Source organism: Hyposmocoma kahamanoa, unplaced genomic scaffold (genome assembly GCF_003589595.1).
Source record: "Hyposmocoma kahamanoa isolate Upper Pololo Valley unplaced genomic scaffold, ASM358959v1 224, whole genome shotgun sequence".
NCBI classification, from domain to species: domain Eukaryota; kingdom Metazoa; phylum Arthropoda; class Insecta; order Lepidoptera; family Cosmopterigidae; genus Hyposmocoma; species Hyposmocoma kahamanoa.
In genome coordinates, this window is record NW_020653743.1 from 5,639,023 (window position 1) to 5,665,298 (window position 26,276).

The window sequence follows — 26,276 nt, forward strand, 5'->3', positions numbered from 1 at the left end:
GGTTAAGCATGTATTCCTTGTAAAAAAATTTATTTCAGAATAAATGGAAACAATAATCAAAGAATTATTTTTGTCAAAAAAGACTTGAAAGCAAGCAAACGAAGAGTTCGATAATTATCCAAGTCAGCTCTTTGTTCATGTCATGTGATGATGTAATTAAATATGTATTGAATTGATATTCAATTATTTTTCGTCAAAGTACTCCACTAGTTTGTTATAATTATTAATACAAAGACCGAACACTCAGAAAAAATTCCTTCAATCCGGCCGGATTCGAACCGACGTCTCCTAGCAAACTGTACCAACTAAGCCACGGAACGAACCAGCGGACCTCACGAATTTTCCTATGAGCTTGTTGTCGGATCTTTGTATTTGGTTTTCAACGACTTTTTAGCCGTAGCAAGAAATCTATGAAAGTATTTTGTCACTCAGTTGGGTAACTTTGCAACTACCATTCCTGGCTAGAGAAGTCGCTATTATCTGTAATTAAATATGTATTGAATATCAATACATATTTAATTTTAACATTGATAATTGATATCTAATACATATTTAATTACAGTAAATATGTGATGTCTTTCTTCGTAAACTTAGGCGTTGAAAATACTAATGTTAGGAATTATGTGCAAGTCCTATTTACTTTCCTCGTCATCTCTTAAAAAGAAATAGACAACAAACATTCCTTTAATGTGATATTCGAAAATTTCATTATCTTTACTAAGTTCTGGGTAAATTCAGCGCTTTGGTAAAAAAATTGTGTTACAAACGTATTTTGTAAAATTTATAAAAGGTAAAATTTTCGAACACCACAATCTTAACCTTCTTTTAAACTTCAACATCAACACAGTGTATATTTTGTTTAGCTGAATACAAAATCTAATTATACATACGCTTATAATTACGTAAAGATACAGACAGTCGTACTTAGACACTCTTACGTCTTGTTACATATAAAAAAGGAATATCTACATTAATCAAAAATACTTCGATAATTCGTTGGAAGTTGTGCACACTATCATACACATAATTTGAAGTCGCAAATCGTCGCCTTACTTTTTCAAACTCGTATCTTAAAGCACAAAGGGACTAAAATGCAAGTAAATGCAAAATTTGTATATGCAATGGATTGTATATACAAATTTTGCTGGATGATTTCACATCACATTTCCTTCATATTCACACACTGGCTTTTACCTATTCTTAAAGTAACGCATCTAGATTAACTCCCTTGATAAGAAATTTAAAATAAACAGAAAGTTTTGCCTCCTCCTGAATAATCACTCTTTATAAGAGACGAGTTTGAGAAAGCAAGGCGAAGAAATGTGAAAATATCGATAGTTTACAGGAAAACTGTAATAAGACCATCGACTTTATCGACAATTATACGACACTATATTGGAACAGAAATTTTATGAATTAATAAAAGTATGCAAAATGAACTAGGGAGTTTAAAAATCTAATTTGGTTATTATGTATAATATTGGATAAATAGATTATTTTTCATTAGACAGATTCACATTATTTAGTGGCTATACGTTTAGGCATTTTCAAATTAGACGCTTGTAGAAGCGCAGCAGTGCTTTCATAAGCTCCTAATTTAAAAATCCACATTATTCTGAACATGACAATACCATTTGGAAAATAATTGTTTTCGTACAGAGATTGAAGTTGAGCCTTGTTGCGTCTCAATGAAATAAAAGAGAGTTCATAAAATTTTTGTTAGGTCGATGATGTTAGAAATTATTTATTTGACTGTCTGCACAACTTCTTACAAATAAAACGTTATTATTTTTGTGCATTTTGTGGTGTTATTTTGTAGTCTTATTTATTTCCTATGGTTTTAAACCTTTAAATTGTATAATGGAAAATGCATATAATGTTGTCTATTTAGATATTTTTAAGTAATTGAAGACGATGTATAAATAATAGTTGTTTAACAATATTTGTTGTCGTTTCACTTTGTTCCAGTATTAAAAACCATTTTACTTCACTGTAAAATTCAGAACGAAGTGACCATATTTTATTAAATAAATACGATAAACTTTTTATACTGAGTGATATTACTCCTCCCGTCTTCTCTTTGGACATGATTTTAGTCTTGGTATAACAATACCAAATAAAAATAATATAAAAAATTCCTAATTGTAGACTTTAAAGGACAGAATTACTACTACGATATAAAGGCAGACAAATTAATTTAGGACCCCGAGGCGGTAGTGCTAGTGTAGACTTTTGAACATCAAATAAAAGCATTAGTTCTATATAAATCCGCAACATGGCAAGGGTCAGAATATAATTGTTAGCCTTTGTGTTAACATGAGTTCACTAAGGACTTTCTTATTATAACGTGTTATGTATGGTTATTAATAGGCTTTTGCAATTCAACATATGACCCTTTGAATTGTAAATAGTTTGTACATTCTCAATAATATACGAATTAAAAAATGCATTTAATATATTTTTAGAGTTAATTTTTTAAGTACATCATTGGGTCCAATTATTATCACATTTTTCGTCAAATTAATATTATAATTGTGTGTAAAAGTTCTTAGCAAACTCACGTGCTCATACGTTAATAATATAAAAACTACAAAGGTTGTTCGATAATTTAAACTTTCTTAATGGACAATAAAGGAAAGCTGAAGCGAAATTTTTTATACCTATCTACTATGCCATAAACTTATGAGATACAAAATGTAGTGATCACTGATTTGTACGATAAATATTTAATAAAAGTTTTAACTTAAATAGTTGTAGGAGACAAAAACTTTAAAATAAGCTCTTGAGCATGCCAAAATAATCTAACAGGGGCAGTACATTATCGGCAAGGCTCCTGATATAATGTTGTCGAGGTCAATCGTTGTTGTTCTATGTACGGTACTATCGCTTATATTCACACGTTGGTGTGTTTCTAAAAAAATATTTCACTTTCGTTGTTTCACATTTTGAAATTTTGTATAGTCGGTTTTTTTAAAGACGGAGTAAAATTACATTTGCAGAGCACTGGCAATAGCCAGTTTTCATGAAATTTTAAATAGACATGTAGTTATTGTCGACAGTTTTATCGATAAATTGCGAAAGAAGGTAAAATTTTCCTAAAATGTCTGAATAGTGAATGTTACGACGTTCTTTATTCTTATTTTGACAGCTGGCCAATTAGTATTGAAATCAATTTTTATTCATATACATTTTAATAAGAATAGGCGGACTTGATTATGTGTTAAATTAAAATGAAAAACTTTAAAACATGTCTCCTCTTTTTACTTTTAATAAACATAGTTCTATATGCAGTGTATGTATCTATGAAATTATATAAATTGACAATTCTAATGAACCACCACTTGGACGAATAGTGGGTAGATGATGATTGAAATGAAATAAATTCGGTTATGTATTGCATAAGCGTTACCAACATTCCGTGGAAAGTCCATAGAATATTTCGATACCTCCAATAAACACCACGTCAACTTAATTTTTGGACATGTTCTGTTTTTGTTTTGTCTTTTACTTCTTTTTTTTCCCACAAAATTACTTTCTTTTGCTTTTTTTTCGAATTTTGTTGTTTATTGCTTTCTTTTAAATAAAATTCGACGAGCACAATATTAGTAAATAAATATGGTTGTTTACAAAAAAACAGAAACTGACCAAAACATAAAAATGGCGTAGTGTTCTGTGGAGGTATCGATTTATCGACTGCAATCAAGCTGCTTGAAAGCGGGTAACTCTTTCGCGCAATGAACTGTAATTTTATTCCATCTTCAAAAAAGACAGACTATATGTCCGCGCAATCCCAAACTTACCGCCATACGGCAAGCGCCAGAGTGTACAGCGAAGAAGCCGCAAACAACGTCAGACCCTTTGATTTGCGCCCAAATAAACAACGTGACACCGTGAGAGGGACAGCGCGAGTATTTCCCTGTACCCTCTCGCATGTCTTGCCGTGAGTGTACTACCGCCATAAATGGAAGCTCACTGCAGGCTAACAGTAAGCATTATTGTTAAAAACAATCTACATTTGGGAGCGAAAATACCGCTACCACAATGCCCGCATCTGGCTTTTCCGTTTGATGTTAATTAAATCTGGTTTCCACTAGCTTGCCACAAATAATAATAATGTGCTAGATAACTACACCAATTGCCAGGTCTCAAACTAGATTCAAGAACACCCAAACCAGAACCAATTTAGAAAAGTTCATTTCCTGAATTGGTCCTGCCGGGAATCGAACCCGGAACGTCCGCATCCAGCGCCATTGTTAAGGTCACTTTATTGACTTTTGTAATCTACCCTAGATTGGTGATGAGTTTGAGGTGTTAGACAAAAAGGTTGTCTATTAATTTAGGCATTGATTGTTTCTATCCTGATTGGAGTATGACAAATATTTATTGTGATAAGATGGATACCTCAATGATGGAAGCTGACTGATAGCGTGCAAACTGTAATACCAGGAATAGCATCAAACGTGAAAGTCAGCTTTGGTTCTGTACTTTTCTTCATATTTTAAGGTCTAAGTAAAGCTTCTATTTTGAGGTTTTAGAAAGCTTATTTTTAACTATTTACGAGTAAAAGACAATGCCAAGTTCTACCCCATCATTGAGTTCATAACGAATAAAAATATTTAGTTCCAACTTGTTGCGCAACATGTTGCTGGTCAAAGCACAACATTTCTTCAACAAGGTCCATGTACAAAGTTCAACATCTTAATTCGCGCATCCGTATGACCGTACTCCGCTTTAATAAATTTCACTATCTGATTGGCAATTTTCTTAAAAAAATAGAACATAATGGCAGATAGCAATTTTTTTATGATACCAAATGAAGGAACGAATAAGTCGTACGTCTGATGGTACGCGACACGCCTGCAGTTGCAGTGTCACTCAGAGCTTTAAATGGCAAAGATCTGAGGGGAACTGCCACTGTGCTTGTCAACCTGGCTGACAAATGCTATGTGCGTGTGCCACCCTTAACTTTGAAACGCAATAATATAATAACCGGAACGCAATAATGCGCACTTGTCGACAGAAATAGGCAAGACAAATTGGTGGCACCACACGAAATGTCCGAAATCAACCAATAAGGTGTCACGACGTGCCTGATTGGGTAGCTCTTGTCATTGAAATTTTACATTAGTGATATTTAAAGAAAACGAAAAGCGGATAGTTATCTAATTGTAGTTTAGTGTTGACTAAACTACATATTGACGCGGCTTAATTGCTAATGACAGTCTGTAACAGCGTGTACGTAACCCCGTATTATTTTATCATGCTTTTCCAAAAGAAAGCAATATAATACAATAACACATAACATTAATAAAAGCACCTATAAAAATAAAACAGAAATTAAGGACTTAACTATCATAGCAATGGCCTCTCCTAGCGGGTATAACTGAGTAATATACAAATGCCTAATGTAATTTTTAAGCTACGGTATAAAAATTGTTATCGAACATTGTTTTACGAGTTTATTTATATTATGTGTGTTTTCGCATCTAATTTCAATCAATTTATAGACCCCACTGGTGTTGCACAATTATTCATAATTTTACTATCGACTGTCGATGGTCGAGATGTCGACAACATCAGAGTACCTACTAGGAGTTTATAATGACGGTTGTCGTTATAGACCGTGTAAAATATTTAAAAACAAAATGTTACTTGTTGTGACCGCTACGAATGCTGTATGTACAATTTACCGTAAAAAAGTGTGCTGGTAGCGATATCTGTAACCGTAAACATTAGTTTACCATTAGGTAGAGGCACAAGATTGAATATCGATAGACTTATCGATATTGTTACTTGAAGCATCGATTGTCTATTATATTCTATAAATTGATGCGCAGCACTTTTATGTCACCAGGGACCTTTAGGGCTTACGTGACGTCACGACTGTCACGCAGAATGCACATGCACAAATATAAACAAACCTTTATGATTGTTAAATCTTTTGGTAACTATATGTCAAAAATATTCAGAGATAACACAGGGTCGTTACGTACCCGTGCTATAAATGCAGTTATTATCTTTTTAACACAAACTACTGCACTGTGGTATGAGTGTCTTGGAACTACCTCTTCTACTAGCCTCTTGTTCACTTGACATATGATTTAATGTTTTTGATAGGTTCTTTTCACAAGATACACAAAGAGCTGCAGGCTCAAATTGGAACTCTTTGTTGAAAGTACGTAAAAACCCCAACAATACACAAATTTGTTATATAATGTAAGTTTGTCTTCTTACTTCTAGTAAATTACTTCTATTATATGGCACTTTCATTGTAACTTCGTTTCCATATTCTTTACAGTGCCTAAATGTGATTAAAGTGTTGCACAACTTTTGACAGCACTATTACAGTCGATACTTTGAAAACTAATCACACGATGTTAACCGAACTTTAGTGCTGGATTCCAAACATTTTTTATAATCTAAATACTTTTATGATAACTTAATATCAATGATGTAGGAAAAGAGTACTTACTTTTAAAGAGGTCTAACATAAATAGATACGAATTTATACCGGTGCTATCATTGACTTACAAATAAAGTCAATGGGTGCTATATATCATTCTTTAAGTTTGCTATCGAATTGTGACCAGTTATCGAGGTAACAAAAAGTATCGATAGACTATCGAGGGTTTTGCTACATACACTGTCAGAAGAGTAAGTCCGAATTATTTGCCCTTTGTAATGTTAAAACAGAGACAAAAAATTGAAAATTGATTGAATAAATGAACAATTTTGACATATTGTTATTTTCTCTAGCATTTTTTAAGTTCAACTTATAAATGCAATTTTGAGCCTACTCTCAAACCCAAATTTGAGTTCAGATTTGCACTTATTGCTTAGGATTCTAAGTCTTGTTTTCAGAGTGGTTAAAAATACAAATAATAGTTGTTACTTTGCTTAACTATCCTCTAGTAGATTGTGAAGCTCTGCGTAGTTGAGTATGGCACGGTGTAGAAATTCGTATTGCAACTGTAAATGAAAAAAGTATAGTTTTAGGTTGAGAGTGAACAGCAACGTAGAGAAAGGTCGATCGCGACCTCCGTACGATGGAGTCTACTCCCGTCCTCCCTCTTACATCCGCCCGAAACAGTTATTGTCAAATAAGTACAGTCGACCAAATTAAAAAGCGCATGATGCGAATGAAGCTTTATACTTAATATAGTCTTTTGATGTGGTCGATATAAAATTACTTATATTATCAGTATAAAATTACTTATTTATTTTATTTATATTTCAGACCACATAATAGGTTTTTATTATATATTAAGCCTACGTTATTACTTAATAATTAACAATGATTTCGTCCTTTGAGTGAGTTTCTACACCAAAGGACCATTTAAATTTCTCAGATATTATCTTCAAGATACTGTTACTGCTGCCGCACACTCTGTCTATAAGCGAAATTGTTTTCTTACGCCATACCGCGTTGATACCGTATATGCGTGCCTCAAAATTATGGATGAAGTCACAATTAAAGAATATTTATTTGATATTTATTTTTTATTGAGGCAGTTTTAAAGGATTTTAATTCTTGCATCATATAGACTTGTCTAAACTCAAGAACAACTGGATGTGATTCAAAACTGAGCATAAGGAAACATTTACTTGAATAAGGGCACATCTTTTCTGAAAACTAAAATAATAATAATAACATTACAGTAATATAGAAAACGTGGTGAAGTCCAATGATATTGTCAAAGTATCGTGAAGGCGTTGGAACAGAGCGGTACAGGACCGTTCAAAATGGTGATCCTTATTAGACTTGTTAGACATTAGCTGTCAATTTGTGGTGAGGACGATTTTCGCAATACTCACGAAAGTGTCGATGGTTTTGTCCCTCTGTGAGCGCACTTTGCGCGCGACCGTGCTGACGTCGACGCGCCGCTCGGCGCGCAGTTGCGCGATCAGCACGCACAGCGCCACGAACAGCGCCGAACGCTCGGTGCCAGTACTGAGGAAAATAATTTCGTTTGTATACATAAGGTAAATTTTACAAATAGTCACATTTATAAACTACAAGTTTGAATACGTCGTTTATGACATGTACACAACATGACATAAATGACGAATTTTCACACGACAAATCGCACCCCTCATGGAAGAATGGCAAAAGTGGAGTTACGTCAAACATGTTTATTGCTCCATTAGATACAGGAATATAACCCACATCCTCTCCAATTTTTGTAACTGTATGTACACTATTAGTCGATAGAGTTACAACAATTGGAGAATTATATTTTTCTGTATCTAATATCTAATGAATTTAAACGTTTTTGACGTACCTCCACTTATGCCATTCTTCCATGAGGGGTGCGAAATTGTTATGAACCTTAAGGTGTTGCCCACCATATTATTGTGGTGAATTGACCTAATCTGGCGTTTGCGCAGACACACACAGTGATAAACAATATGTAACAGGTAATAAAATATAAACCTAAGTTTACCATATTGTCAACGAAAACTTAAGTATAATTAGAATAATAAATAAGGAAAAAAATAAAAAATGAAATAAAAAAAATGTAAAATAAGAAATACCAACCATATATCTTTTAATTAATTTCATCTTTATTCGTAATCGGTCCGTGGACGGGTCGACAATGTATATATGGATATACATTGTCGACCCGTCCAGAACAGAAAAACCCATCCAAACAAAGTATAGCTGATTTTAACCACGCCATAGAGGTAGACAACACGTTTCGCTAAACAAAATCTCCGAGTAATATTGTCGGAGGTGCATGGCAAAACAAGAAATAAATATCGAGTTAGAAGGTTAGGGAGCTACGAAGAGAATATTGACGTTATAAAGAAAAAAACCAGATGTGGTACTCACTTGCAATGTACGACCATAGGTTGGACATGTTCTCCGGCGGCCGCTTGAGGCGCCGCAGCGTCGGCCAGCTCGGCCAGTCCGCGAGTCACTTCGGGCACGTGGCCAGGTGCCGTGGGCCAGCCGTGGTACTGCAGTTGCCGCACCGAATGTACGTGTCCCGTCTGCAGGCATGACACGGAGGTACAGAGTTATTTGTAAAATACAACCTTGAATGACTATATTACTAACTTATACAACTTTTGTTCAATGAGTTTTAATAATTCATTAACTGCTTCCGTGGCCGAACGGTTATCATGCCGGATTACCACGCAGAGGTCCCAGATTCGATTCCCGGGCCGGGAAAATATTTGTATGGCCTACATTTATTTCTCTCGTAAGTTTGGGTGGTTTGTGTCCATGACACCCGCGACACAGGGTTTCCCAAGTGCGGGGCTATGTTGAGCATATGTGTGCGTTATTAATTCAACTGATTTTGCTATGTATAAAACTAAAATTATTTAAATAGAGCGCGCTAAACAGTGTTTAGCATTCAGGGAATAAGTCTGCAGTCAAGGAATTCTAAAGTAGGTTATTGAGAAAAATATGAGATTTATTTATACCTGAATTAGATTTCTTATAAATAATGGAGTTTTATCTCTCACTCTATTTAAGTGGAAATACGTTTAGGAGAAATGATTCAAAATAAAATTATATTATATTTATATTTTACAATTTTATGAACAAACCTTGTTATTAGTAACTCTGAACTGCCGTCTTGAGTAGTATGGACAAGACTCACTCTCGTCGTACTGCACGGAGATGTGTTCGTATTGCACTGTACCATCGTCCCAGTACCGCGGGCATTTGTTGCCTTCACCCAGCTGCAAAATTATAAATGCGTTATAAAAGTGTCTAGGAAGATGGTCTCAAAATATAGAATCTTAAACTTCGTTTGACAAGTTTTTTAGTTAAAAAGAAAACTACTTTTAAGTTTTTTTATTAAACGTCAGGATATTTCACCATGATATTAAATGATTGATTCAATGATTTTTGTGAAATTACTCCATAAGATTGTTATAGTTATTAAACAAAGATTGAACACTTAGAAAAAATTCACTTCGGTCGGGCTGGATTCAAACCAATGTCTCCTAGCAAAACGTACCAGACGCCAACTAAGCCACGAAATGAACCAACGGACTTCACGAATTTTTCCATGTGTTTGTTGCAGATCTTTTTTAACGACTTTTTTGCCGTAACGCCATCTATGAGAAATCTATAAAAGTTTTTTGTTCATTTGGCGAGGTACCTTTACAGCTACCAGCCGCTGACTAGAGATGTCACTTTAATAATTGTAATTAATTAACTTTTAAGTTCCAGGAATTTCCAGTAATTCTGGAAATGAAATTTCACGTTCAGTTAATAATAATGGTAAGTATCACAAAAAAATTACTAATAATGGAGGACAAATATTCATGACTACTACAAATTATAGAAATGGATTGCAACTACAAGACAGAACTCCAGAATACACGCAATTTCTGGCAGGTAAAAGTAAATTCTATCGATAACTAGAAGTCAAAAATTGTATGCAGAAGTCTAAATACCCAAGTTTGTACTGTATAACAATTTTCTCTCCCGATTTAACGAATCGATTTTTTAGTTTTCGCGATTGTTACACAGGAAATGACCCTTTGATTGAGAGTCAGCCGTATAACTACAGGCCCGAAACGTTGGTTTGTTTGAAAAAATAAATATATGCGATTTAGATCCGAAAAAAAGTTTCATTTCCGATTTAACGAATTTTCGCGAAGGTTGAAGTAAAAATTATTCGTTTTGTAATATAGAATAAGTATTTTCAGTTTTGGTGTCGACACTTTTGATATGTCACTATCAATTACTTACTACGGCAGTGTATTTAAAAGAAAAGTTTTGTCATTATAAGCAAAAATATAGCTGTTTATTTTTTATTTGTTGCCTTTTTTTTAGTAAGTCCGGTATTTCCGATGCATTTATGTGTATTACCAGAAGTTTTGGAAGATATATTTTGCAAGCTCCGATGTCTAGGGATAATAAATGGAATCAGGCAACTACCTCACTAAGCATTACAATAGTGGCGACGCCCTGTTCGGATACCATCCTCCAGAAATCGAAAATAGTGGTTGGCAGCGGGTCTTGAGTAATTATGAAACCTTCAGAGTTGTCGTATGCTGGAAACAGAAATGAATATAGTTACAAGGTGTTTTCGGCTGTGCACTACAGTGACTCAAAATGTGGTTTCAAACTTCCCTAACTGACTAATAAATTACGCCTATATTTAAGACGTTATTTGACAGTCACATTTCCGTTTTCCAATATTAAAGCAAGAGCTGTTCGAGCTCACTTGTTCAAAGTTCACTTATTCCTGCCAACTACATAACCATACTACACTTTGTCGGACCATGTATTTTACTTTTGACACAAGCATGCCTATGAAGTACCCTAGTTATTAACACACAACGATGGACAAAAAATGCAATACTTCACGGACGCTGTTTTTTTACTATAGCAAAGTGACGTACTCTTTATCTCCGATATTTATCGAGCTGACAGATTATGTAACGAAGATTATTTAAGTTGATTTCTGCGATGTATAATAAAATTAAAATTATTTGTTTTCAGACAACAAGGTACATATAAGTTAGGTTTTGGTACCTGTTTAATGAATTATAATGAAAATAAATAAATTATAAGTAATTAAAAAAAAATGTAATTGTTCTGTGGATTCTTCTCCATATGAACTGACGTTCTCCGTGGCCGAGTAGCTTGCGCCCGGTGAATGTGCACCTCACAATTAAAACACACAATTAAAACTTGTTCATAAATAAAATCGATTGTTATAAGAAATCGAATCGGGAACGCATCAGGACATCACTCATCGATTACTACTCGAGCTGTCAAAAGTAAAATAAATGCAGTTTAAGTCTCCTTAAGTGCATTCATTTGCGTCATGAATAGGTCTGTGCTTCTGGGTTTTTCGAAATGTAATTACAAGATTCAAAAAGACCTAAGCTGTACGTGGTACCCTCAAAATTGACCTTGAAGTCCACACCGTTTAAAAATATCTTATGCTTCTGCATGCAGCTATATCTGTTATCTTATAGTAATAGTTTTAGCGGTATGGCAACTTAATTTAAGACTTTAATCATGAATTTACGGTTTTACAACGCATGTTATTTTGACAAAAGAGCGGGCTAGTCGGTGATTTGCTTTACGCTGACCTTCAACAAAGGATGCGTTGATGTAAGTAGAGTAGTCTCTTCCTGGAATGGGCGTCAGCATGACCCTATTCCGGTCGTAGGGCAGGCATTCCTGGTTTCGGTTGCGCGAGCGCACTTCTTCCGCCTGCCCTGCTGCGCAAGATTTCATCACTTCTACTACTGGACTATCGATCATTTTCTGAAAATAAAAACATAGTTTAGAGACCTTACACGTTCAGTTTTAGGCTTGCTCAGTAAATTGACACGTTGTATCATTCCATGTACGGTACACATAGAATGATACAACGTCTGACACATTTGCATTTGGGAACAAAGACATCGAATCATCCTTGAGTCATCAAATATATTGGAGGCTTTTTTTCGAATTTTACATGATATTAACTTGCCACGTATCATTAACATGGTCTATGTTGTTACAACTTGAGCAACTTCTGTTGATTTTTAATTTGTGCATTTAATAACAATAAGGACGGACACTTCGTCACGCTTCTCTCACTGGGATAGGCAGAAATCAAGGTTCATCACTAGCTACGACGCATCAGGTTTCGCATGCAAATTCCAGAAACTAATATTTTCTAAAGGCATTTTTAATACGGTTGAAACACTTTTAAAGTCTATTTCACATAGGATGGATATTGTGACAGCAAGAACTTTTACGTTCCACGCATACTATTTTTAACTAATCTCTGAACCAGGTTACAAAAAAAGAGAAATATTAAGTTTGTTATAATAATATACTAAAAACAAACAATGTCTATTCTGTTGCAGTTGTAAATTTAGAATATTTATCTATAGGATTTATACCATAGAATCGATAAATCGAATCAGCTATTGTAGTTCAGCGGGTAGTTTTCTTTGTTCTTAGCGTTGCGTGATGTTTTTGGAGTTGTGCAAATTTCGTTGTTGTTGTTGTTGATTTTATGATTTTCGTTGTAGACTTTTTGTTAGTTGATGTTGATTTTTTTATTCATCGTGTATTTTAGTAACTTAATAACAATTCCTATGTTATATTGCCTCTTTTTTATTTTGTTTATTACTTGTTCTTAAATTATTATCTCTAAATATGTTCTCTATTTCTAAATCTATTTTTTTCATTCGATTTTTATATCACTACATCTGTAGAAACTGCAAATCTCAAACGTCACCGTACCCATGCTATGTGAAATGAACTATAGTAAACTTTCTCCACTTTTCCTGTCTCATTTTCGGTATAAATGGAACACTGAGCTTTATATCTATTTCTGTATTAGCTGCTAGTGGATATGAAACACCTCTTGTTTTACTTCATACAAACCTCAAATTCATGTTCCATAAGGCATTTATCAGCGCCCTCTGGCATGTTCCTCAGCCGGTCGATGGAGTTCTTCAGCTTGGACGCGGGGATTTCCGTGTCACCGTAGTGAGCGTACTCGACCAGCGCACGATATACGAATACGTATTGTTTCTGTGAATTATAAAATACATTGGGTCACAAATGAACAGTTTTATTGTAATGGTTTTGGGAGAACAGATTTCCTTTTAATTTACTCGTACTTTTGTTATAATGAATATTTATATTTATAATTAACAACACTGCTTAACTTCACCTTAACAAACCAATAACAAACACATACCTGTTAAATGAAAATGTGTATATAACTATAGTCGCACTTTAGCAGCTTTTTTATTGACTTATAATTCCCTGCATGTCGCGAGCCTTTACGAAAATTGTTAAAAATACAATCTATATTTACTATATTGTGACGTCACAAACCTGTGATTGCACAAGGAAGTTTCTCTGCCTGCGCAGCTCAGCGATGGTGTTGAACACAGTGACGTGCCCCGTGGCCCGTAGCTGTTCCAGCAAGCAGTCTAATGCGACGAGTGTCCCCGTGCGGCCGACGCCGGCAGAACAGTGCACCACTACTGGTCGGCCCACCATGTTGTTCCAGGCTTCGTTCACTCGCTGCAGCCAAGAAGAAAACAGTGAGCTACTTCTCGAAATTAATTCGTAATAGATCGCATAAAATTTAAAGGCGGTAGTGAGTTATCTTTTAAAGGCGGTAGTGAGTTATCATTTAAACGTAATCGGGTAATTTTCAGCTCAGTATTTTCGACCTAATTGCGATGGTAATTTTTATTATACAAGTATATTATCGTGAAATAAAAAATAATATTTCAGGATACATCACTCGAATATTAAACAATACTTCACAGTAATATTCTAGAATATTTCAAAAAAAATAGCACCGAAATTAAGTAGAGAAAATTTACGTGAAAACTACATAATTCTGTCTTGAATAGAACTTTTCCTAGCAACATGTATTTTTTCAAATTTATAGATTCAGTGGTGTTGTCTAGTAAAATGAACATAATGTTGGGTATTTTATTTAAAACTTGTATGAAAATTTACAAGTGTCTAAGTTAATTTTCGAAAAAGACAAAATAGCAATTTCTGACTATCTTCCAATAGAATAGAAATTCCTTTTTTCAGACATAGATCCCATGTGATCAAATCTATGTCTGCCGCCAAGCAGTAATATCAGCATTACTGTGTTCCGGTTTTGAAGGGTAAGGGTGCCGGTGAAATTACAGGCACATGGGACTTGGCAACTTATGTCTCAAGGTGACAGACGCAGTGGCATTGCGCCTCATATCTTTGCGACTTAAAGAGCTGAGTGGCACAACTATTATGGACAGTCGTGTAGCTTACGATCAGGAGACGACTTGTATGTCCCGTCACTTCATATTATAAAAAATAAAAAACTCTCGCACTTAATTTAGTTAGTATTTATACATCATAACAACACAAAAGCTATTTATTTAATATACATAAAAACAGATTTAATTTGCCCAACACAGAACATTAGGTTTGGACAATAAAATCTGCCTGCAACTATTTTCAGAACGCCGTTGGGACTATTTCTGCCACGAGCAAAAGCGATACTATTTTTTTCGCATTATCGCTTGGACATAATGTGAATAGCCATGTATGTTTTTTGAAATATAAGTGCGTATTTGACCTCCATCTCACCTGATGGAAAGTGACGTTGAGGTCGACGATGGAGTATGCACACCTAAACAATGCCTATTCACTCTCGCCTTGAAAAGACCCAAGTTATAACGTTCAGGGAATAAGTCTGCAGGCAGGGAATTCCACTCCATAGCCTTTCGCCATATAAATGTGGAAGCGTAACGCTTCGTGCGAATCTTTGGAATATCCACAACATAGGGGTGGAACCCAAGCCTACGCTTAGTCCCCCGGTGATGGAAAGGGGAAGGCGGAATTAAATCGTGTAATTCCATCACACACTCTCCGTGATATATCCTGTGAAATATGTAAATATATATAAATATGTGCGCTTTTGCGAACATGCCTGACGCACTGAACCGTCTCGGCAGGCCCAACGGCATCCTGAAAGCGTTATTGTATGGTACAAATAGGGCTTTGCAAGCAGGTTTCGTGAACTGAACCCACAGGTCACTCGAGTAGAAAGATTGGCTGTAACAACGCCGAAATTACTCAGCCGAAACATCGTGTTGAATCATGTAGGTACAATTTCGTAATAAATAGCGCACATAGCCTCGCGCTAGGGAAACCCTGTATCGCGGGTGCCATGGACACACAAATAGGCAGACAACCACAAATTACACCCAAACTCAGGAGAGAAATAAATTTAGGTTACACAAATACTTCTTCCCGACCCGGGAATCGGACCCGGGAATCGAACCCGGGACTTCTGTGTGGCAGTCCAGCATGGTAACCGTTTGGACACGGAGGCTGTTACATCGATACGCGTGGAGAGAGGTTACGCTACTCGTAGTATATTTTAAGGTTATGGGTCTATATTGTTAAAGCGAATGTAGCTAACATACCTTAATAAACTTGAGTATGGAGTGCGGATGCTCTGGCGCAGCGAAGTCCTTCCACATGAGGAAGTGGTACTGCTTCACGATGCGCGTCTCGCCTGTGTCTTTCGATTCGCGCGGGGAGGTTGGTGCACTTTCGGACGGCTCTTTGATATCTGTCGTTTATTAAATAAATAGTAATGGAGTATAACGTCATGTGTATTTTGTTCGATATTACCATGACGTATATTCAGTTGTACGTACGTGCTGTAAACAATGGGGTAATGAACTAGACCGTCATAAAACTAATGCATTTATAAATGAGGCGTTTCGGTGTTATCTTGTTTTGTACTAGGATGTATGTATGTAGCACCGATATATTTTGAAATTGTTTTAGAAGTTGTACAACTGAAATGCAATAGTATATACCTACATACAACTAGGTGTAACTAATATTAGGACTTTCAGCCTCCCTGCATTTCTGCGTCGCGGGAAAAAATAATCGAGACTCGGTGAGGTCTTGAAAATGCAGGCAAAAACGAGACTTTCGAGACAATTTCAAAACTAGGTGCGTATACTTATATGCCAGGCATTAAAGCAGTCAAAACATGGAATTCAAATTAAGTTCTTCATTAACACATTATACAATAAAAAATAATAAAAAGTTTTTTATTTTTATAGTGGACACGAAAGAAACAAAGGGCGTTTAATGTAATTTTAGACAGATAGGACCTGATTTTATTTAATGTGTTATCAATCGTCACAGATTATACTGTGCTCCACTCTGCAGTGTGGTCGTGTCCATTTAATCGAATAAAAAATTACTGTTGGTTAGTAGATTTTTTGAATACTATTTAATTAAGTGACTTAAATCCGGTAACACTTTGTTCTACTGTTGTTGCTAATGATGGACTCAAGTGGCAACACGCCAGGTAATATTAAACAAACTATACCTTGTGCCAATATAGAGAATTCACTATACTGACGTCCACTTGCACTAAACTTAAGTATGTCTTAAGCCAAGAATGCAAAATACACTCTTAATGCATTATGTTAAGAACGACTTATAAATTTAAGCATTGGTTTAAGACGTACTTCATTTTAGTGGAAGTGGACATGAGAGTACTAGAACAACGAAATTACTCGAGGAACATAACTCGGGCGTCTAAAGTGCTAACTACTGGGATGGGACGTCTTTTATGTACCAGTTAACGTTTTCAGTTGTTTTCAGCCATCGGGTTTATATCCAGAAATAGAGACGAAATAAGGGCCATTAACTTTATAACTTTAAAATATCAACTCTTGTTTGCAGTGAAATCACAAATTAGAAAGCTGAAACTGTACAGCGCCAACAACTGACCTGTGTGTACGTCTCCGTTATATTAAAAAAATATTCTATGTTTATTGTAATAAAGATAATAACTGTGGGGGGCTGTTCCATTCGGTGGTGCGGGAAAAATAGCAAAACATCTAATTACAAAACAAACGGAATCACGTTTCATCGGTAATGAAATATGTAATTTTTCAATTTTCGACACTCGTCAATTGTTTCGAATTCGGGCTGGCAAATCGGAGCGCATTTGTCACAGTAATGATTTGGTAGAATAGTTTTCAAACAAATTAAATGCCATTTCGTCTCTATTTTTGGTTATATACTCGATGTTTTCAGCTTTTATTTAGCATGATTATTGCTACCGTTACAAACTTACCTCCATTTCTTTTCGCGATTCCGTTGTTTTCTACAATAGGCTGTCCGTCGACAGTGGTTGGCTGCTTCGATATTTTCAGCTCCCGAACTATGTAGTCCGAGTATCTAAAAAACGCACACCTTAATAAATTTAGTTTTATTTGTAAGGAACTAATTAACTAGTCGTGGTGGCGTTTCCTTTAGTTTACAAGGTTCAAGACATGTACAATTTTTGTGGAATAATAATTGATCATATTTACTCATTCAAAATTGGTAATTTGAGATGCGTCCGCCTTTTGGTGTCAAAATGGCGGGTGTACTTTTGATATTGCTGTAATTTCGTTCTGATGGAGGTACAATTTTATTTTAAGTAGGTACTAAATAGTACTATTTAGGTGCATTTATTTGGTATTAAATTCGACGGCATTTGTTAAGATACACCCGCCATTCTGACCCTTACCATTTAGTAAGCCTTGTTTGACGGGGATTCATTAAATTAAACCATAGTAGTGTAATATGGAATATAAGGATCGCCAAAACAGGTTTGCATATAATGGCCAAACTTGATAAGCGTTTGGCAATCGAGTTCAGCGGTTGTACCAGATACAATTGAAAAAGAAAGCTTGTGCCTACTTTGATTGTGTCTCTTTAGTTCTATCTGCACAGTAGGGAGGGTGGGTACTGTACACAGAACAATAAACACAGTAGAAGTGTTTAGTTAGCGTCTGACGCGTGCCAACTATAGGTCTCGAAAGACCTATCTGAGCTAGTACGCCATTTTCGCTTTGTATGGTATGGTTGTGTCATTCTTTCGTGAAAATTCTCTAAAATCCTAGAAAAATCAGCCGCACCAAAAATATTAGCCGTGGTATTTTATATCATCGGAAAGTTTTATTTTAATAAATTTTCAATTTTCTGTTTATTGAAATATTTTTTGGTTACAAGAAACGAAAGTAAAGCTTATACTCCTGCATTATGGTCGCTTCTTGTTTGGAGAAATAAATTAATAACTCCAATTCATCGTCGTTCAGCAATGAACCGCTAGATGGCAGGACATTGATTGAAATTTCAATATAATATCAAAACGTCGTAACTTGTAATAATAGGTATTGATGGTACTGAACTTTCAACGATAAAGTTTAAATTAGATTAACAATCCAGAATTTGTTATTTCTTTTTAAATTTGAAACTACGACCAATTAATATCAAGATTTTGTAATGCTTCAAATTAAGAATGTGTGAGTTTTGGCGACATCGGTTCTGATAGTAATCGAGGCTTAAGGCACTTCCATTGCTTTTCTCTTCCGTGGTGCTGTACGTGCACCAGGGGTCGCTCACTCAAAGCACTACTAGCCTTTTGAAGATGAAGTCTGTGTTAACGGGCTGATCTAGGGTCAGGACCTGACTGATAAGGTCCCGGTGCGGGCTTGCTTGCGTGGATAATAGTGCCCTTTCCGTATAACCAAAAGGTTGGGTAGGGCCTTCCCTATGATCAAAACTTAGTAGAAGACATTGTAACACGTGCACAGTTTTCTCACTTATCTACTCTGTCGAGGCTGAGTATAGAAAACCCAGTAGTCTCAGAACGCTCGGCAAAATCTACCAAAATATATCCACGAAATTAAATCTCGTTTAGTGTGATCCAAATTAAAACCTATAAGTCTCGCACATTACGATGGTGCCTGTTGGTATTACATGTTATAGTTCATTTCACACAGCATGATTCATGTTACATTTGAAATATTCTAGAGATGTCGTGATGTAAAATCGAATGGAAAAAAAATCGATTTAAATATCTTATCGAGATAATTTGTAATGAAGAAAGAATCGATTTACAAAAGATAATCTACGAACAAATAAAAACTATTCAATTATTATGTTATTAAGTTACTAAAAAAATTCACGATAAATAAAAAAAATCAACAACAATCAAACAAAAAGTCGACAACAAAGCACAAAATCAACTGCAATGAATCGAAATTTAAAGAATTACTCCAAAAACTTCACGTAGCGCAGAAAACAAGAGAAAACGTCCCGCATACAAGATTTATGCACTCATATTAACGCGAGATACACAATAACCAATTCGATTTATAGGTTTTATGGTGTAAATCTCTAAGGATAAAATATTCCGTTTTACGCATCAACTGATTGGAGTAATTTACCGTTATCTTTTCATTTTCTTTCTACTTAATATACAGTAATTTTTATTTAAAATTACATCTGCAACAAATATTGTTTGTCTTTGGTACATTATGATTAATTGACTACTTATTTTAGTAACCTGGTTGAGACATTAGTAAGAAATATTATGCGTGGAACGTAAAAATTGGAAATGTTACAGGACTCGTCCAATGTGAAATGGACTTTAAAGCACTTTCAATTGGTAAGGGAGGTGGAGGAGCAAAGTAGGCGGTTCGCGATACTTAATCTTGTTTCGGAACCACACGTCATACAGTTGTTAACATTGGCTTACCGTTTCTCAGTGACGTGTTGCACAGTAATGTTGCCGAATGCTCTAGACCCCCTCACTTCATCAGGCCAGTACTTGGAGCATTTCACTTTGGAGTATTCCTCTAAGTTAGTTAACATTACAATCAATTCCAGGCCATGCTCCCATATCATACGCCAGAAGTCGTTCACTGTTGTATCCGTTGGTCCTTGTGCACAGATAAATTTCTTTGGTTCCTGTAAATTTTATTATGTTCTTTTAGGATAACATTTTTTAATTGTTTGTCTAAGGCACAGGCCTACTGCTGAGTCGGTTCCTGAGGTAGCTGCGCGGTGCGGCAGCATTTGAATTGTTACCTGACGACCTCAGTGGCCCCACTATTTATACTGTGAGCGCTGGATGAGGTCCCAGGTTCGATTCCCGGTAGGACCAATTGGGAAATGAACTTTTCTAAATTGTTTCTGATCTGGGTGTTCTGGGAAGTGTCCCAAAGTGAATTCCACTGCTCTGGTATTCATAGTACAGAGAATTCACTAGTTTGAGACCAGGCAATTGGTGTGGCTGCCTGGCGTATTATTATTATATCTTTTTTACTTTACATTACCTTTAATCTTCTAGACAAATAAACAAGAAATTGTGTTTTCTTGAACTTACTATGTATGTTCAGGATTAATAAATGTTATATTAGGATTATTTCTTAGTTCTTCCTCCTGTTTTTATAGTGATTTAACAGTGATTCAATATTCGGCATTCGGTCGAATAAACCGAAAATTTGTTGCAACACTCGTAGTAAAAAACTATCTATCTTATTTGTCACTGGCTGCAACAACGGTATTCGCGAACAGTTTTTATTACATAAGAGAACAAGAACGCAAGTTGACATATATGTATAACGAGGCTTATAAGAAAATAATTAACACAAACATTGCAACGAAAGGAAGGGCAGGGTAGGCAGGGAAGTATAAGTACCTGATCAGTGTCCAGGGGATCCTTAGTAAGCACAGAGGATAGAAAAATAAGTTTAGATAGTGTAGACGGAACACAGACAAAGATAGATAAGACAAAAGACAAAGAAAATCGCTTCTAATAAACAACAAAATAATTATAATATAGTTTTTTTATCCACCACGTACGTAGTTATAGGTTATAACACCGTTATGAGTGAAAAGTCGGCAGAGAGGAGTTTAAACTAAGCTACGATTGTGCTATATGTCTGCTGCAGGCTGATTTTGATTGCCTCTGTCGATCGGAAACTGCGTTTCTTCCGAGTCGAGGCGCATAACTGCGATTCACAACTAGCCAATCGGAAACTTTTGACATTTCAAATCGGAACAATAGTTGACTAAAACTCGGAAACATTTCCGTGGGCAAATAGCTCGCGGTTTCGTTTCCGAGCGAGGAATTTAGACAATTAATTTATTATTTTAATGTAATCCGTTACTCAAACGTAAGGTTAATTTTGTTTTTAACAAAATTTTACCCAAAATGTATCGTTACTTTGTTACTTACAAAGCTTTTTCATAGTTTGTGTGCAAGTAAACTTATCTATTTATTTTCACTTATAATTTAATCATATTTCCTTAATTGAAAATTCCTACCACGGATTCGTTTTACCAACAACAAATTACCTCTGTAAACATTAAAAGTCTATGATCAATGGTCTCCCGATCGATAGAACCCGACGATTGCCGAAGTCTGTTTACGATAGTAGTTGTGAATCAGGTTTATTTTCTCGCTCGGAGATCTGATTTCGAGACTCGGATTGGCTACCCGACCGGCTCCATTCTGATTTGAATCAAAATCAGCCTGCTGGTCTCCAACATAAAGTTATATGTTTCTTCAGTAATCAGTTTCTTCGACTTCATTGCAACAAAATCGTTAATTTTAAGTGAAAATAATTACTTATGTTAATTTGTCAAATAGGTGAAAATCGTTCGTTTATTAAAAATAACAATTTGTTTCTGTAATAATCTGTGTTGTCTAATGTTGTAAATTCCTCTCAACGAAGTCTATCACTAAAATTTACCGGTCAAATTCTGAGTAATAAACGCGTTTAAAATAAATAATAAGTAAAATTTGTCCAGATTGTCGCCAGATTTGTCATTTGTCCGGATTTTGGACGAAGGGAAATTTCCAGAATAAAAAGTACAATATCCACACCGCAATTATGTCCTAAAACTCGATTTATAACAAAACATTTGTTGCTCGGACCTTTGCTGCCGAGTGAGAGAGAGAGAGAGAGAGAGGTGTTTTCGATTTCATTTTGTTACTTAATAGTCTATACCACCTCAAATGGCTTTCATTGATTCCGCATAACAGTGAGAGTATTGAATCAATCACTTTGAAAAAAATATATAGTAAAATTGAGGATATATATTGTATAGTAGTATACAGTGTGAAAATACGATTCCTAACAAAATTTCACGATAGACAAATAAACACAAACTTACATCGAAATTTTATAAGAAAACTGCAGTATTTCCATAGGTACTTCACATATCCCAATGATTTTTTTTTATATCAACTGAACTAAATAGAACACGTATACTATATGATATACATTTTTCAAAAATTTCGTACAAAATATAAATTCTGAAATAAAGTCAGAGTCGCTTGACCCAAGCAAAATGAACCGTATTAGTACGGGAAAAATTTTAATTTGAGCTGAGGTAGTATCGACTCTTAAGTCCGGACATATCAAATTTGTCTTTTTCGCATATCATGTTATGTAATAGAAAGGCACACAAACGTAATGACAAAACAACTGATTTTAATTCTTCACTAACCTTGTAGCCTCTGACGTAGTTGGCGTTAATGTAGTCAGATCCAGTGATACCGTCAATTTGAGAGAGCTTTACTCTAGTTTGATCGAACGCCTTTATGTCTGGGTATCTGTTTTTGGGCTGATTCTCTCTGGCTTCTGACGCGTGTGTTGAACGATCGGGGAAACTCTCGGACAGCATTTGCAGAAGCTGAAAGAGGATAAATTGTTGATAGAATTGTGTTCGTGAGTTGTAGAGTTAGTCTGTTTGTGGTAATTAGCAAAAGTCCTAAAAGTTTAGCATTGTTTGTTTTTTTTTTAATAATGTAGGATTGTAATAAATTTGCATTCGAACACCCGAACAACTGAAACGACGGACCGTGAAGACAAATCGTCCCGCATATGGGGGACGATTTGTATGGGGAACGCAATTTATACAACTTATTTAACAACACACCTCAAATTCTTTTTGGAAGCCATAGTCCGAATCGGCGTGTCGTTCGGCATAAGCGGCGGCAAGGTCCTCCGTCGCGATAGGCGGCATATCAGGCGGGGTGATTAGAGGCACGCGCTGTGACCCTCCACTCAGCTGCTTGCGCACGTAACTACGGACAAACGTACAAATTGCGTATTAAGAAATAGTTACGCATTTTATTTATTTTTCTATCATGAACTAATTGTTTATTCTTTTTTTGTGAGAGGTAAACAAAAAAATTAGTTTAACGTCGTAACTCAAAATTGAGGAATTGAGAAAACGCGATTGAAAATTTAAAAAAAAAATGAATTGATCTTATTGCAAATAACGTGATTATTTTTATTTATACACAATAATTGTAAAAATGTATATATTGGTTTCATTCAGTACCTATCTTTTATTAAATTTTACCGAAACATGTTTTCTCAATTCCACAAATTTGAGTTGCGACAGTATTTGGTAACATGTGGGATATACCGTATTTTTAATTTAAATTTAATCCAATTAGTTTAGTTGCAAAGGTGGAGAAGTTAAAGTTGAAGCGGAATTTCAAAACCGTATCTTCCAATTGGAGAACGATAAATATCGACATGACATGACAAAATCATGACAAAATTGTCATTTTATTTGCGTAATCATATAGTGATCTTTGATAAAAACAAATGAAAGCTGATATTAAGTGTCTGAATTTCTGCAGATTTGGTCATACAGGTTAATCTTCTACTAATATCATGGATATTTACGGCAAAAATTTACTAAATGTTCACTATTGGATGTAAATTGGATTAAATCACTATTGGATGAGTTTAAAGCTAATATTCTGCGTCAGATCGACTTGCAGACAAGCGAAATACTTAATCGTGTGACTAGGCTGGATGAGACTCTTATTGGTCTGCAAAGGAAATACGAGGCAGTGAAGATGGATCTCAACGCCAACGCCAAGGCTATAACCTGTTTGGAATCCGAAAATAGCGAGTTGAGATCTATTGTTACCAGCCTTAGTGGTCGCTTATCTCAGGTGGAACAGCACTCGCGATCCTGCAATGTAGAAATACAATGCATTCCGGAGTTTAAAACTGAAAACTTGTTCAAGACGGTTAAGCAGCTGACACAAGTTATCAATTGCAACATCAATGAAGCTGATATACATTTGTGTACGCGAGTTTCGAAGCTGAATAAAGACAGCACGCGCCCGCGTTCGACTGTAGTAAAGTTTAGTTGCCCCAGGATACGAAATGAGTTCTTGGGGGCCGCCATTGCATTTAACAAGAAAGCCGCTACGAACGCCGACAAGCTAAATAGCAGTCACCTGGGAATCGCAGGTGATAGGCGCCCAATATTTGTGTGTGAGCATCTATCACCTACCATGAAAGGTATTCACGCGGCGGCCAGAGCAAAGGCGAAGGAACTTAATTTCAAGTTTGTATGGGTTAAGGGTGGCAACGTGTATTTGCGTAAGAATGAATCTGCGCAGTACGTGCTGATTAAGTCCATTGAGTGTTTGTCAAAATTAAAGTAATATGAATAATCACTGCATTGAATGTGTTTTTTGTCTGGTCTAGATATATCTCTTTTTCGTTTGTTTTGCTACATCTGCTTAACTAATGAATTAATCTATATTATAAATTTTGTAAATTTGTAAGTTTAAATTAAATTAAATTAAATGAAATGAAATGAAATTAAATTGAATTAAATTAAATATTGTATTCAAAGAATGTATAAACGCTCTAATCCGATTGTTGCAGTTCGCACTCATGGACGCTGTATTATTTGTAAATTATATGATACTAACTAAATACAATTTAATATGTTACTATCAAAACGTTAGAGGCCTTAGATTGAATAACGTACAGGTTCGTGAGGAAATATTGCGAAATAACTACGATATTATTATTTTCACAGAAACTTGGCTAAACAACAGTTTTTTTGACGCCGAAATATTTGATGACAGGTATGATGTGTATAGGCGGGACAGGGAAAGCTCACCTATGTGCAGTTCTAAAGAGAGGGGAGGAGGGGTTCTAATCGCTGTTTTAAAAAAGTATTTATCGCGACGAATGAATGAGTGGGAGAGTGATTGCGAAGATGTTTGGACTCAAATTATATTAAATAAATCAAGAGTGTTAAATATTTGTGCTGTTTACCTGCCTCCTCCGGTATCACAATCTATTCTGGACAACTACCTGGTAAAGTCGTGCGGTGCTTGTGAGAGTGATGGTGAGACAATTATTGTGGGTGACTTTAATTTGGGAGGAATAATATGGAAAGCTGATGTTGATCGGGGCCACAGTTCACCAACTGGTTATGAAAATTGTTCTTTGAGGGGCAGTTTCATAGATTTCATGTCTTTAAATAATCTTGTTCAGCTTAACCATGTCTCAAACAGCGGCAATCGCATTCTTGACCTTGTTTTAAGCAGCATGCCAGACATTAAGATTTATGAATGTACTAGACCACTGCGAAATGGGTAAAATTGACTGGAATGATTTATATGAGCGGTGTGTTGATGTGAATGATATGGTTAAAATATTTTACGAGCATTTGGATAGAATTGTTAAAGAATGTATACCATTATCTTGCAAATCTAAATTTAATAAATATCCAGTCTGGTTTTCGCCAGCTTTGATAAACTTACTAAAGCTTAAATACAAGTATCATGTTAAATTCAAAAAATACAGGAATCGGCTCGACAAGATAGAATTTGATTATTTGCGCGAAGACTGCGATGCCCTAATGCGGGAGTGTTACAGAAATTACATTAATTCAATAGAAACGTTAATACTCAGCAATCCAAAGTTTTTCTGGACACATATTAAAAATAAGCGTAAGAACGGTTCCAATTATCCGCCATCTATGTCTCTAAATAACACTACAGGATATGAAGGAGGTGAGATCTGTAACCTGTTTGCAACTCACTTTTCTTCCGTGTACGAACTGGGTACTGGTGGTGATGTTGATTTGGATGAGGTGGGCATGATGGATGCGATTTCGGATTTAGTGATTG

The 26,276-nt window shown here is 35.5% G+C and overlaps 1 protein-coding gene across 3 annotated transcripts in view; it reads right to left on the minus strand.

The window, feature by feature from the left end:
• Positions 1–3,421: 3,421 nt before the first annotated feature.
• LOC113228144 (tyrosine-protein phosphatase 69D-like) overlaps positions 3,422–26,276 on the minus strand; it is a 50,163-nt gene continuing 27,308 nt past the window's right edge. Inside the window, exons 14-28 of one of the 3 annotated variants that reach the window (XR_003310273.1) lie at positions 23,255–23,402; positions 22,823–23,008; positions 21,006–21,026; positions 20,061–20,272; positions 17,607–17,710; positions 15,925–16,073; positions 13,823–14,014; positions 13,364–13,513; positions 12,070–12,247; positions 10,904–11,019; positions 9,559–9,693; positions 8,834–8,994; positions 7,816–7,951; positions 4,811–6,969; positions 3,422–3,446 (exon numbers count right to left, since the gene is read on the minus strand). Coding sequence is in view for 2 of the 3 variants with exons in the window: in XM_026461332.1 (XP_026317117.1) it covers positions 6,898–6,969; positions 7,816–7,951; positions 8,834–8,994; positions 9,559–9,693; positions 10,904–11,019; positions 12,070–12,247; positions 13,364–13,513; positions 13,823–14,014; positions 15,925–16,073; positions 17,607–17,710; positions 20,061–20,272; positions 21,006–21,026; positions 22,823–23,008; positions 23,255–23,402 (1,960 nt within the window). In the remaining variant the exon portion in view is untranslated. Of the gene's footprint in view, positions 3,447–3,695; positions 6,970–7,815; positions 7,952–8,833; positions 8,995–9,558; positions 9,694–10,903; positions 11,020–12,069; positions 12,248–13,363; positions 13,514–13,822; positions 14,015–15,924; positions 16,074–17,606; positions 17,711–20,060; positions 20,273–21,005; positions 21,027–22,822; positions 23,009–23,254; positions 23,403–26,276 lie in introns of those variants that run through there. The other 2 variants (XM_026461332.1, XM_026461333.1) reach the window with 2 other exon arrangements.